This window comes from Sarcophilus harrisii, chromosome 1, assembly GCF_902635505.1.
Source record: "Sarcophilus harrisii chromosome 1, mSarHar1.11, whole genome shotgun sequence".
Lineage (NCBI taxonomy): Eukaryota > Metazoa > Chordata > Mammalia > Dasyuromorphia > Dasyuridae > Sarcophilus > Sarcophilus harrisii.
The window spans coordinates 672,821,592-672,835,726 of NC_045426.1; the positions used below are offsets into that span (position 1 = coordinate 672,821,592).

General features: G+C 42.6%; 1 protein-coding gene across 8 annotated transcripts in view; it reads right to left on the minus strand.

Moving 5' to 3' along the window:
- EVI5L (ecotropic viral integration site 5 like) overlaps positions 1–12,621 on the minus strand; it is a 63,053-nt gene extending 50,432 nt beyond the window's left edge. For 4 of the 8 annotated variants that reach the window (XM_012542299.3, XM_031948332.1, XM_031948337.1 and 1 more), the window contains exons 1-4: positions 10,235–12,620; positions 7,054–7,185; positions 5,103–5,355; positions 4,327–4,516 (exon numbers count right to left, since the gene is read on the minus strand). In XM_012542299.3, the coding sequence (XP_012397753.1) occupies positions 4,327–4,516; positions 5,103–5,272 (360 nt within the window). In that variant the 5' untranslated portion in view covers positions 5,273–5,355; positions 7,054–7,185; positions 10,235–12,620. Of the gene's footprint in view, positions 1–4,326; positions 4,517–5,102; positions 5,356–7,053; positions 7,186–10,234 lie in introns of those variants that run through there. The other 4 variants (XM_031948335.1, XM_031948334.1, XM_031948333.1 and 1 more) reach the window with 3 other exon arrangements.
- Between the last annotated feature and the right edge of the window lie 1,514 nt (positions 12,622–14,135).

Consider the following 14,135-nt stretch of genomic DNA (forward strand, 5'->3'; position numbering starts at 1 on the left):
AGGCACTTAATAAGTTTGTAGTGAATAAATGAAAGTCTCTCCCAAGCCCCTAAGTCTTGAGAATTCTTATGAAGTCATATTTATATATTTGTGTTTAAATGTCAAGTTCATGTTATGTATTATCCATATCCTATTGATATGCAAATATCTGAAGTTGTAAGCACTATCTGATTATCTCTTAAGAATAAATAAGATGCCTGCATCCTTATTTACAGGTATTCTTTATAGTGCCTAGCTTTCAATTATTTCTATTAATTCTTCTCTTTCTGCCTCTAATTAATTTAATGCCCTCTTGATCAGCTTACCAAGCATGTTTTTCCCAGTTTTCATAATATGGCCTCCATCTTCAGGCAAGCATCCATCATTCTGATATTGTGAGTCATGAAGCAGGTAAGCAAATCTTATTTTTTGATTCTATCTACATAAACAGCTGTTCACTTTCAGTATCTTCCTTTCCAAAAAGCTCCATCATTTGATTGAAAGTAGTGATTAAAATCTTACTCATGGCTCCTCAAAACCTTTATTTTACTGCTCAGGATTTCCCAGTCTCTACAGATGTTTCGTGGCAGCATAATTCATCCTCACACAAATCATTATGGGAATTTGCTGATAAATTCAATGAGTTTCACAAAAATTTTAGGTCCTGAATACACCATACACTTCTCTTAAATACCTATGTCTTATTACTTTCCTGTGCATAATCACTTTCCTGACTACCAAACAAGGTTATGATACATCGTCTCCTTTGATGCCCAGTAAATTCTTTCCTCACACATCCTGGAACCCATAAGATTTAAATTTAGGACTTCCTGACTCCACTACTAGAGCTCTATCTACTTAGTCACCTAGCTAACTTGACTTAGCATCTTTCCCCCCAGACCTTTTCTGAACTTCCCTATTTCTATCTAGGGCACTAAGCTAAGTTGACAAGTTAACTATTCTTCAACTCACCTGAGTTTGCAGCAAGCTCGATATTGTTTTTGCTGTAGTGTATAAATGCAGCTGGCTGATTAGGCATTTATAGATTCCCTTGCCTTATTCTTACAGGGTCAGATAAAAAAGACAAATTCCTTTCATTTGCCTTTACATTTGCCTTCACAATCTTACTGTAGTTTGCCTGTTTGAATACATTCTTCCTCTACATAAACTAGGAAACTATGTAGTAAAATTCTGGCTTATTTGCTATTCCCAGAAAACAAACTTCTATTTCCTTCCTCCAAGCCTTTATGTAAACTTCTCCATACCAGCAATGCTCTCCCTCTCAATTGTACCTCTTTAAACCTCTAATTTCCTTTAAGGCTCAGTTCACATGTCACCTACTCAAAGCGCTTCCTGATCTCCCCAATTACTAACCTCTCTCCTCCTGACCAATCTTGCTTTGCATGTACTTATTTGTGTACATCTCATATCCCCCAAGTAGAATGAGAACCCATTTTTTTTAACTTCATATTCCTAGTGTCTAGGCCATCATGTCCAACTTCTTTATTTTACAAAGGAACAAAATGGGGTAGAAATAAGTGAAATGATTTGCTCGGATCCCACTGCTAGTTATGTATCTGAGTCTTCTCTCTGGCTAGATATATATCTCAGACAGGACTCAAAACTTGCTTTTCTGACTTCAGTTCTAGTGTATGACACTCCCATTGCTTTTTGTTGTTGTTGTTGTTGTTGTTTTAAATATACCAATATTTAACAAGCTATGTATGTGTCTAACAATGCTGTATCTACATTGAATGGTTGCATAAGGTTTGGGAAAAAACTGACTTTTTTTTAGACAGCAAAATGACAAGGGTCTACTGCTACAGTTTATAGTATATTAGCATCTTTTTTAAAAACTAGGAAACTATTCTACTGCTCTTTACAGCTTTATTTTCAGTTATAAAAAAAATTCCCTTCATATTATCTCATATGCTAGACTTTGGAGATCCCAATCCCACTAGTCAGATAAGTCATCTCACAAATATCTTATCAATGGAACCATGATCTTTAGATTAGAAAATGTAACTATTTTAGATGATAAAGAATGGCCAAGCAAAATGACTTAGATGGATGGGATTGGTAGGACTACATAGAGACAAATGTACTTGAGTAAATAACAGCAGAAAAACCTGACTGAACAGTCTATAAAACATTTGGTGGGGGTAGGGAGGGGAGTGGGAAGGAGAGGACATAAAGGAACCAAACCCATTATTAATAGGAGTTAAGGATGATGAGGTTAAGCCTATGTCATTAACTTGTAAAATTACAATGCAAGGAAAGGAGAAAAACAGGTAATTTGTAACTAGTAAGCTAGTTCTAGATTTTCCTTGGTACAGGTCACATTCTACTAAGAATTTGGATTGCAAAAACACATTGAGTGACTTTCCTAATCACTTGCTATTACACCCTATGTGACACTTGCTACTGAGTTCTTGGCATCAAAATACAGGGAACAAAATTTTGGTCCAGAGGCAAAATGGTGATCACTGCCAGCTACCAAAACTCTAGTGATCCAATGAAACTCAGTGTGTCTTCTGTTATTCCTTAAGTAAGCTTCAGATGAGGAGACTTAAGGGAGTCCATGAACTTGTCCCCTTAATATTTCTATAACTATATTTTGATGTAACTGGTCTCCTTCATTGTTTTATGCATCTAAAAACAATGTTTTGATAATAATGCATAAAACAAAACAAAACAAAAAAGATAATAATGCATTATACCAACATAAATATTAACAAGCCTAAGATCCAATTAATATATTCTCTTTGATGCAAGGCTCCTGCTACCCTACTAGAACCTTCCAGTGAAACAAACTGACTTTGTCATTCTCCTATGAACACAGTAGGTACATTTTGACTGTTTTTGTTCACAGTGTCTGACTTTCACCTTGAATGTCCTTCTTCACTTCTTCTTAATATAAGTTCTACACAATCTTCCAGATTCAAATGTAGCTTTTTCTTCTAATGCCCCAGCCAAGAGAAATCTCTCCCTCTGAACCCCATGACAGTTCAGACTGCTCATTTGGCATTTAAAAGCTATTTTCTTTCTTTTCCTTGTCCTGTGATCTCATCAGTGTAGGGAACTCTTGGTGAAGAAATCCCTCCCAATGCATACTAGCACCTAATTATAGACCTAAGACAATTGTTTGGGGTCAAGGAGAATTTAAATGCCTTGCCCAGGGTCCCATGGGTAATATGAATTATAGGCAGGCCTTGAACTCAGATCAACGTTGCCTCTGAGTCCAATTCTCAGTCCATACTGCCTCTCATAGCCTCATTAGGAAGTTATATTTAATTCAAAAGTAATAGAAAGCCATTGCAATGTACTGAATACCAAGGTGAGGAATGAGCAGTGCTTTAGGAAAATAACTTTCCAAACTATACAGAGAATGGATTATCTAATTAGAAAGCTAATGAGGCTATGAGAGACAGTGTCGGGTAGGGGTCATGGATCTCTAAAGGGAAGAGCACTATTAGCTAGGAAAGGCTTTATAGACTTCCTGCCTCAAGTTTCTCTACTCCAATCCATCCTCTGTATATCTGCCAAAGAAATTTTCCTAAAGCACATCACTATTTAATGTACCACAATGGCTTCCTACTACTTCTGTATCCTTTGTTTAGCTCTTTATAACCTTGCCTCTTGCTATCTTTTAACACATTATTACTACTCTACAAAAATGCTACGATCTAGTCATAAATAGCTTATTTGCTATTCTTCACAAAACACTCCATCTCTTGTTAAGGTTCCTTTGCACTGGCTATCCCCATGCTAGAATGATTCCCCTCATCACCTCTGACTCTTAGACCATCCCTGGCTTCCTTTAAGACACAGATCCTGCAGAAAGTATTTTTAAATCCTCTCAGATGCTAATTCCTTCTCCTCTAAGATTATTTTTTATCTACTCTGAATTTATCCTGTATGTACTGATTTACATAAAATTTAAAGTCTTTGAAGGCAGGGACTATTTTTGCTTCCTTTTTCTGGATGCTGAGTGTTTAGCACTGTGCCTGAAACAAAGCAGGTGCTTAATAAATACTTGTTTATTGCTATTTTCATTATTAATTTATCTTTATGGTATATATCCTACCTCCTTAACAATGGAAATTCTATAGGAATTATGTCTCATTTATTTCTCAGAGTGTTTAATAGAGTTTCCTGCAAATAGTGGCCGACAGTGTTTACTGGTGCCAACAATTATCATGAAGAAAAGTGCCGTTATAACCAGTGCAATAAATAAAAAACCAATGCATCCTTCTTCACCCCTCACCCCCACCTCTGGTCTGATGGACTCTGCCCTGCCACTGTAGAGTTGGAAGAAATGCTCATGTTGCTTCCCAGGAGCCCTACCTTGAGCAACTTTTCTTTTTTGCGTCGCCACTCCTCCCATTCATTAACAATTCGGCCCCAGAGAATCCAAGTGTCCTCTTCCAGGTGGCTAAGGTTGGAAGAGGCCGAGGAGCTGGAGACCAAGGAAGAGCCGCTGTTTCGCCGAGAACCATTCATGGAACGCATCGACTTGGAGTCAGCCTCCAGAAGCCTGGGTGGGAAGGAGGGCAAAACAGAAACAATCATCAATGCAGACCTGGCTGATTCCTCTCTCTGTCCCAGACACTGCATACCACATTCCTGGCAGTGGGCCTTGGGCCACAATATGAGTCTTTTGGTCTCTACCCTTTGCCTGGGTAGGCCCATATATGTAACTCAATGACAATGGAGTTTTAGGGGCCCTGTTCAACAGATGAGGAGTAAAGACTGGTGCGAGAATCAGTAACTACTGCAAAAACAGGATTTACAGACCCTTAACAACAGGCCAGTTCAACCCCAAATCACCTAGTTCTAATTCCTAGTTCTAATGCTCATATTCATATTTCTACACAATTTTCCCTCATTTCAGGACTTTCTGCCTCCTCAATTCAATTCTTGAATTCTCCCTTTCTTCAGATGTCTCTCTTGGATAATTAGTTTGTAAAGACCAAGAAATGGATCCATGCAGGTCTCTGTGTAATTTCTAATATAACATTATGTACAGTTTGACTCTTTAAGAAATACTTCAAGGCTGGTAAAAATGACAGCCCTCTTTCCAGGCCTTCCTTAGGAAGCAAATGTCCTTTTTCTTCACTCACCGATTCTGTTCCTCTAGTTTAGCTAATAACTCCAGTTCATCTGGGCTGAGGTTCTCAGAATCTGAGGTGGGGGAACAGGCAGGGCCTGAAAGGGCCTCATGGGAAGAGGAGTCAGGGCTGAGGGCTGGGCTCGCCATGCCGGGAAGGCTCAGGATCTCAGGGATGTTCATCAGAAATGATTAGGGATGGAGGAAATTGAAGGGGAAAAGAAAAGGTTCACCAGAGGCCCAAATGAGGGAGGTTATAACTCCATCTATGGCATGAGAGAAACACAAGTTAGTTATACAAAATACTGACCACACAGTGCATTCAATAAATATTTGATATTCTCCCCTGCCTTCTTCCATTTGGTCTATACCAAAAAGAGTTTACCAATGACTTCTTTTAAGCCTCACACAATTAACATTATTTTCCTTTATTTATTGACCAATTAACCAATTCTATCAAGTCCACCCCATCTGCTTTGCCTTCTAGCCAAACCTACAAAATCATCCAGCATCCTTCTAATTTTCAGAACTTGACTCCTTTACATGCTCTATCACTGAAGGAGGAAAGATCAGAATGGATCCTTAGAGAATAAGGAAGGTACCCATATGACACACAAGATCATAAATTCTAAGTGAACAATAGGCAACAAAACTTGATTTTTAAATATTCAAATTGTATTCAAGTATTAAATACAACTCAATAGCATTCAAGAAACAGATATTCCCCAAGCCTTAACAATACCCCACAGTATTCTATACCAACAGTATTCTATAGTATTTAGCCAGAGTCCCACAATACACAACAATGCTCCAGAATGCTGAAAGAATTCAGGCACAGTGCCTAAAGAATATGGGCTGTTAATGCTATGGATGTTACTGTTTCTGCATTCCTTTCTGATCACCCCTGTCCCTCTCACAATCCTCTCCCACCATCCTGCCCTCCAAACTGAGCATCTGATAGTTCTCATCTCATTTACTAGAGTGTGCTATTGGCATGGACAGAGGCAATTACCACTCATCATTAATTATGTGGCTGTTTGTTAATGGGCCAAAAAGTCAGTTTTTCCTAGCAGGGAGCCCAGGATTGATCAAAGCACTGGCAATTTGTCCTCTTGGTTATATGGGCCAAAGTCAGAAGGCTTCTGATCTCATTCCCCCACCCTACCTCCATATCCAATGGAAATCTTGGGTCCTGGCCTTGGCAATCCTGATGAGCATCAAGGCTCTCACTTACTTAATACCTCAGGAGCCCCATCTAACTACCTTTGAAGACGCTGCCTTTTCACCTCTTGCTAGGAAGTATAGATAGAATGGTCAAAATAAACTTTTTACCATATATAACGCATATGTAACACAAGGGACCAAGAGTCAAGATATGGGGGAGGAGGGGCTCAGCATGTCTGGTGCTGTTCAGGTAAACAAGATCTGTCTCTTTTCAATAGATAGGCCTAGGCATCAAAGCTTTAGAATATATAGCCAGATCCCACAAATCAGATACAATTCTGAAAATGAATTGATATTATGGCTCCTGCTTAGCCACATTCACCATGACTGAGCAGATGGTACCCTTGTCCAATTCAGAAAGGGGGAATTGCTGAGCACTATGGAGATAGACATAAAAGCCTAGACTCCCGATTCCTTCTTCATGCTTTTGCCCTTTTCTGTGGCAAGAAAAGGAATTGGTCACACTTAGATGTATAAAACATGCTGAAGCCTCACCAATTCCCATTCGCCTTATAAGAAACTCAAGGAATTTCCTTTTATTCTCCCTATAGCCTCCAGATGCCATAAACAATCTGTGGAACAGTTCCCTTATCAATTTTTACACAAAGTAAATTATCTCTGGAAATGCCCCTCGTCCATACCCTCCTTCCAGCTGACAGTCCCATGCAACTGGGTCAACCTTCCTATTCTATGTACATCTTTGCCAGTTTACTGAACCTCCCATCTCAGAAACAACTTACCAATGAGTCCAAGGGAGGTGTTTTGATTCAGTGAAGATGACTTCAGCCTAACTGGGGGTTAATCATTCTTAAGATTCTGACAACGCAGTCCACTCAAGCGCTTCCTGAGAGAGTCAAAGTCTGCAGCTGGGGCTGGAAGGAATTGAATTGTGAACAGAAAATGCTGAGTCTAAAGGATTCACCCAAGAATTTGGAGGGAAGGGAGGAAAGAAGAGAGGGCAAAATTAGTGCACAAGGGAGATTTCCAAACTAACTGGAATTATGGGATCACAGTAATTACTGCCTAAATTTGTCTGAGAAGCTCAAAGCATACAACAGACCACATGTGGCTGGTAGAGAAAGAATTAGGACTCTTCTGCTCTTTTTATTCTCTTTTAAACAAGGAGGACCATTGAGAATGAAAAGGTGAAATGAATAGGGAGAGAAGAAGAATTGTTTCAAATACTCTTAATATCAATTCTAGGCAGAAAATCTAGGAGTGCTGATTCCTTATTTCTCTCTCCCACTCTATTACATCAAATAAGGTGAGGGGATAGCCTGGACTTGGGTTTCCAAAACAAAACGAGACTAGGAACCAGCCAGGTATTTCTCACATGAATGAACAGTTTTTGCAGGGAGTCAAAGTTATTAAGCAACATCAGTTTGAAATTTGCAAACTTAAGGAGAAGATGTTCATTAGACTAGCATGAAATTTACTTCTCATCACTTCCTATAAAGTCCTTGCTGCTTCTGACCCCTTAGCAATCTTTTATTCTGCTTGAGCATAATGCCTAGGCATTGGAGAAGTTTACATCCTAGCCCCATCCTGAAATGATATTGAAACATTCTCACTCAGAAATACTTTAGGATAGAATTTGGGCTGCTGGTTCTTTGGCTAGATATTTCATATAAGATTTCATCCTTCTTCAAAATGAAACCTCCTTTTCAGAAATATAACCATTGTTTTCCAGATCTTTGTATACTAACATAGCAAGGAGAGTTCTCCCTACCAAGGAGCAAGGAATCAAAATTTTCCAGCCTTCAGAAACATTTAAATTCACACTCTCCAGTTTCTCCATCCTCCACTTGAATTCCCTGCCTCTCTCCCTATCCTAGACCATGTTCCTGATCTCCCACTTATATCTATATAACAGGTGATTAGCTCCTTAAAACCACAGATTCCTTCCTGGTTCAAAAACATCAAAAGCAACCACATTCTCTATTTTGTCTAATATAGCTATTGGCTATAGACCATCAGTCATTTTCTGGATTAAATTGGCTTAAATCTAGAAAGAATAGTTTAATAATCCCAATAAAATGTGAAGCTTTTTTCCCCTCTCTGGGCACTGCTTTTCCTAAGAAACAAAAACAAAAGTTTTCCAGTCCTCAGGACAGCAAAACTGGAGGCTCTCCTCGCACTTAAATATAGTCATTTCAGAATTCACTTACTGGTCAACAGGAATATTGTAACAGTATAACAATGGAAACCTTCCATTCGATTAACATAACCTATTTCTATCAACTTAATTGTGCTGCTGTTACCGTCCTTTATCTATTCAACTCCTATCCCTCTCACACTTTTTGGGAAAGGTGTAAAAATTTCCTTTGGACTTCCAGGCCAAAGCCCAGGCTCTGTTTCTACAGCTTCTGACTCCTCTCATCCTCAGAGAATAGAAAGTTTATAAATCACCTAATCTGAGCCTTCATTTCACAGATGGGGAAATGTATCCAGAGAGGAGAACATAATGATTAAAGTAATTTTTGATGTTTGGCACAACTCTGGTAGGCAGGTACTTGAGGGATAATAATCCCCATTTTACAAATAATCAAATTCACTTCAGGGAAGTGAAGTGACTTGCTGGTATGCCAATCAAACATCTATTGTCAGAGGTAGAAGATTTCCCCTGACTTCAAATCTAGTATAATTCCGAATATATCACAGCATTTCTTGGGAAAGAATTTGTCCAAGGTTACAAGGCAAGAAAGTGACAGAGCTGGCACTTAAATCTATTTGAGTTGGCACTGAAAATTGCTCTTTCTCATCTTAGTCAGGCCTCTCAATGTCCAGTGGATGTTCCTTGTTTGATGATAGCTGCTAGGTCACAGTAAGTTATTACTTTATTTATTATAACTATTAGTAATAATAGTAATAACAGAACCAACATATCTAAGGTCCTGGTGCTTAAAGAGGACTGTCATTATTAGAGTATTCCATCTGACTTGAAAAGTAGATTTCAACCCACATCTTGCAGGTTTTCAGTCTTTGTGTCCAGATCGCTGTTGGCTAGATTAATTAATTCTCTGTCACTTCAGTTTCTTTCTGAGCATGAGAGAAAGAATGAACTTGTTAAGCCATGACAGAAACAGGGTGATGATGCAATGGTATCTAGTGAGGGTTCTTGGGTCCCTAAAAGTCCAGAACCAAGAAGCAGAAAGAAGAGATGATATTCCTTTTCATTTTTATGGTTTGGTTAGAAGTGGAATTAAAAGAGAGGTTTTCCTTTCTGACTTGTATAGCTCTTAGGATTCAATCTACACATCAAAACAGAATCCCTCATATATCATGAGTCTAATAAAAAAGCAAAGGCAATGTGGTGTTCCAGAGTAAATATAAGATTTAGAATTTAGAAGACCTGGTTTCAAACCCTGCTTTGCTTGGACTTGGAGCCTCAATTTCCTAATTTGTAAAAAAAAATAAGTGGAATTTCTCCCAGCTCTAAACCCTACGATCCTATGACACATTTTTGCCTCAGGAAAACCTAAAATGGTCCTATTCACAAAGTAAACACCCTTTCCCCACCCTCCCCCACCTTCTATGGACCGTTTTTTAAATTTGGTGTCATCTTGAAAATAATCCAAAATATTTGCACTTTATTGAGGGAATTTCAAATCCTGTTTCCAGGAGATAATCTTTCTCAGTGATACATTCATGTTTTTAACTCATAACAATCTTTGTGATATCCTGAGCTCCCAGTGACTGGAGTTCTCTCCCAATTCTGCCTATGAAGTTCAAGTATCAAGCATTCTACTGATCTTAGCTCCCTTCTTCATACAGTGAAAAATAAAATACCCTGGAAGGCTGTTGTGCTTTCAAGAAAGCAAATGGAGAATCATGCTTTCTTAAGCACTTCACAGGCATGATTCTAGTTCTGGATTTCTTTGCATTTTCACAAAGGACAGATTGATCTAATCCCTCAGTTACCTCTTATTCTCGCCAGTTCCATTTCAGGCCAGATTTCTGATCAGCCACAAAGGGTTAACTAAGGAGAACACTCCTGTCCCATTTAAGTATAGCAGCAACACAAGCTTCATAAGGTTCTTTTTTAGTTATCTAGCCATACACCATGTGGGGTAAGTTCAGTGATGGAATTGAAATGGTCCTCCTTCCAAACTTCTACTGATTTCTTCTACACTGAACATAGGTAACCTAGAAAGAGGAAGGGACAATACATTCTCACTTTTTTTTTTTAACTTCTATTACCTGGTGTCCAAAATGGTTCAGAGGATCATATAGATTATATTGGAAATGACCTTAAAATCACTGAGCCAAGTCTCTCATTTTATAGATGAGGAAAGTAAAACTTGGAAAAGTTAAAAATGACTTTTGTATAGCTAGTTGGTAGCAGAGCTGAGATGATTTGAACTCGGGCCCTCTCATTACAAATTCAGCTTTCTACTGCACCATGGGAAGCATAGAGAAAAGGGAACAGTAAATATTTGTTAGATTGAACTGAAATTAGAGCAGAGCTCAGCCCTGGAAATTCTCGATAATTTTTTTCTTCCATTTTTTTGGTAGAGAAACTGAGGTAGTTAAAGGGGAAGCATTTGCTTAGAAATATACAGAAAGTCATTAGCTTAGTCAACCAAAGAGCCTCAGATTCCTTCCTCTGTTGGTGCTTTACAGCGGTTTCCATAAGAAAGAACACAAATCTGTTTCCTAGTCTGAAGGGTATGACCAAGACTCTAATAGTTTGTCATTTTCCTATCTGCCCCTGTCTCCCTTCTCCATGCTACCCCACCAGTTCTATATGGCTGAGTTGTCTCTCTATATCAGCTTTCTATGCCAGCTGCTAACCCACATGGAATTCCTCCCAAACCGCCTCACAGCTATCCATCCACAGAAACTCATGGAAGCCCACAGGTCAACCCAACTGCTTTGGCACTGTCCTCTTGTCAGAAAGCAGAAACTGGGATAGAGGCAAGATGACAGATAATTAATGCCACCTGGAAAGATGGAAACAGATAGCTTCAGACAGAACAGTAAGCTTTCTTCTGCTAAATCTCAGTTCATTTCAGAAGCAAGAGAAAAATGAAGTGACCTATTCACTAATTTTTTAGCCAAGCCTTTTTAGCACATTTTTCTTTCTAAAAAAAATTCCTTAACAAAGAAATGCCTGCTCTTGGCAGACTCACCCAATCCCACTGTGCCCCAAATGCCACAACCTATTGAAGATATTTCATTCTGACAGAACAATCCAATGGAAGGTGAGAGACTAGATCTGTGCTATCAAGGTGCAGCCCCAATTAACAGCCATAGAAAGGGTGAGCAGACTAATGCCGTCTGAAGGTCGGCATCATCAGATGGAGTCAGGATGCCACCCAACCAGTCCGGTCAGCCCTTAAGACTAGCACCTCCCGTACCTCCCGCAGCTGAGCAGCCCGAGTGAGTGAGCTGGTTAGGTGATGCAAATCGGGAGGTAGGTATTGGAGGGGGAATACGCTGATGCTCAGATTCTCGGAATTGGGAGGGAGCTGGGATATGCATTGGACCCCTGGATAAAACTCTGCTGCAACATTCCCAATGATCCACCCTTCTTGCCTGGTGAAATTGGTTTAACAAGTCCCCTCTGCTTCTTGCTGCTGGACCTTCTCCTTTTCCCAAGTTTTTTCTCAGTTCTCCCCCACCTGTCCGGGTCACAGTGTCCTGTCACACCCCTTGTCCTAGGGTCAGCCTGGAAAGTCACGGGTCTAACTCCGCCATGGCAGAGGACTTCAGGCGACTTACACTTCTCTGGGGAGGAGCAGAGGGACTCCGCAGAGGAGGACCTTGATATCATAGGATTTCAGGGAGCACCCTTTATAGAAGAGAAAGGTTGCCTTACTTGGCCAAGGACACACAGGTGGTTCAAGATGCCTCGTGCTGAAAGCAGGGGTGGGAGAAGTTTGGGGAGGAGGGAGAGCTCCCCGTGCTCTTTGGCAAGGGGAAGAAGGCTGCCCAGGGCAGCCTCCCTCCCACCGCAGAGTTAGCCTCTGGGTTTCTCCCCAGCCCTCCGCCCCACCCCCCCGCAGGGCCGGAAGCCGCGCCGGCTCGCCGGGATGGATGTCAGGGGCCACACTTCGGGATCCGGGGCCCCCAATCTTCGCGCTTGGGGAGGAGAAGCGGGAGGGCTTGGGGGCAACTTCCCAGAGCCTGCCCCTTCCCCTTCCGCATTTTGCAGGAGGGAGAAAGCGGGGTGGGGTGGGGATGGAGAGAGAGAAAATCCCTGGGTTGGGGGGCGGGGGGGGGCGGCTAGAGGACACGGGTTCGAATCCCAATCTGTCCCTGGCTCGCTACGTGACCTTGGACTAGCCCCTTCTTCTTTCTGGAGCTCAGTTTCCCCACCTGTCAGACGAACACCACGCTCTGCGAGGCCCTAGATGGGATGGGGCCCGATGGAGGCGGAGGGCAGGAAGGCTGGAATGGAGAGCACAGAGAAAGAGGGAGGGGTCCCGGCCCCTCTACCGGCCGGGCGGGGAGGGGGGCTGGGCCGGGGGCCAGAGGCGGTCCCGCAGGTGCATCGTCGGCGCGGAGCCGCGGCCCGGGGCGGCCCGGGGCGGCCCGGGGCGGCCGGGGCGGGGATGCTTGCTCCGAGGAGGCTCCCTAAGGAGACGCCCGCCCGCCTGCCGGCTCCCGGGAACAGCGAGGCACGGGCCCTACCTGCGCCGCCGCCGCCGCCGCCGCCGCCGCCATGGTCTAGTCCTCCTGCTCCCCCTCCTCCTCTGCCGCCGCCGCCGCCTTCTGTTCTCCGGCTCCCGCTCGGGCTCGGGCTCGGGCCGCCGCCCCCTTCCTCCCTCCCACCCGCCCCCCGACTCGTCCCGGCCCCCTCAGCCGCCCCCCGGGACCGCAGCCGCCGCCGGCACTGCCGCTGCCATTTCACCTCACTGACAGGAGCCTTTGCCCCGCCCTACGCCCCAAAGATGACCCAATCCGAGAGCCCCAAGCTGCTCAACACCGGCCCCACTGGTAAGAGTGACTGGCAGAAGAGCCAACCAGGGGATACTCCGCGTTTACGTAAAAAACATTACCGCCCCTTCAAAAAGAAGCGAATGAGAAGAAGGAAAATGTAAAAGACAGGTATTCTTGCCTATGAAGATTCGGAGAGCAAATGAACGGCATCTAGACTGACCAATAGTAAGGAAAGAGCAAAGGAGAGGGTGTGTCCTCAAGGAGAGGCGGAGGCGCTGCGGAGGAGGCTCCGCCTGCGAGCTGTCTTTTAGTCCTGTGACTTGGGCACCTGAAATAGCCATCAATCTAGTCCAACCTCGAACCCCACCAAGGGGTCTGATAGGTGCAACCAGCAAAAGACAGACAGCTAAATTAGCCAATGCGACGTCAAGGAGGAGGGGCGCTGTGACACCCGGCTGCCTGGGTCTCACAGCAAAGAGACAACATTTGGATTTGGAACCGCAGCTCCTACATTCAGTTCTTAATCTTCCTAGGGCCTGGATTCAAATCCTAATTCTCAGTGTATTGGTTTTCAAATTTTTTTTTTTTTTTTTTTGGTTTTCAAATTCCTCTTCTGTAAAATGAGGAGGCTGGATTACCGAAGGGACTCCAGTCACGTGATTCTCCGGACTCTGGCACACAGTAGGGGCTTTGTTCCCTCGCGTCCGCCTCTGAGACCCCATACTTTGAGCTTTTCGTGGCAGAGTTGCTGGCATGGTTTGCCATTTCCTCCTCCAGCTCATTTTACAAAAAGCACACAGTAGGGGCTTTGTTCCCTCGGGTCTGCCCCTGAGACCCCATACTTTGAGGTTTTCGTGGCAGAGTTGCTGGCATGGTTTGCCATTTCCTTCTCCAGCTCATTTTACAAAAGCACACAGTGGGCTTTGTTCCCTCACGT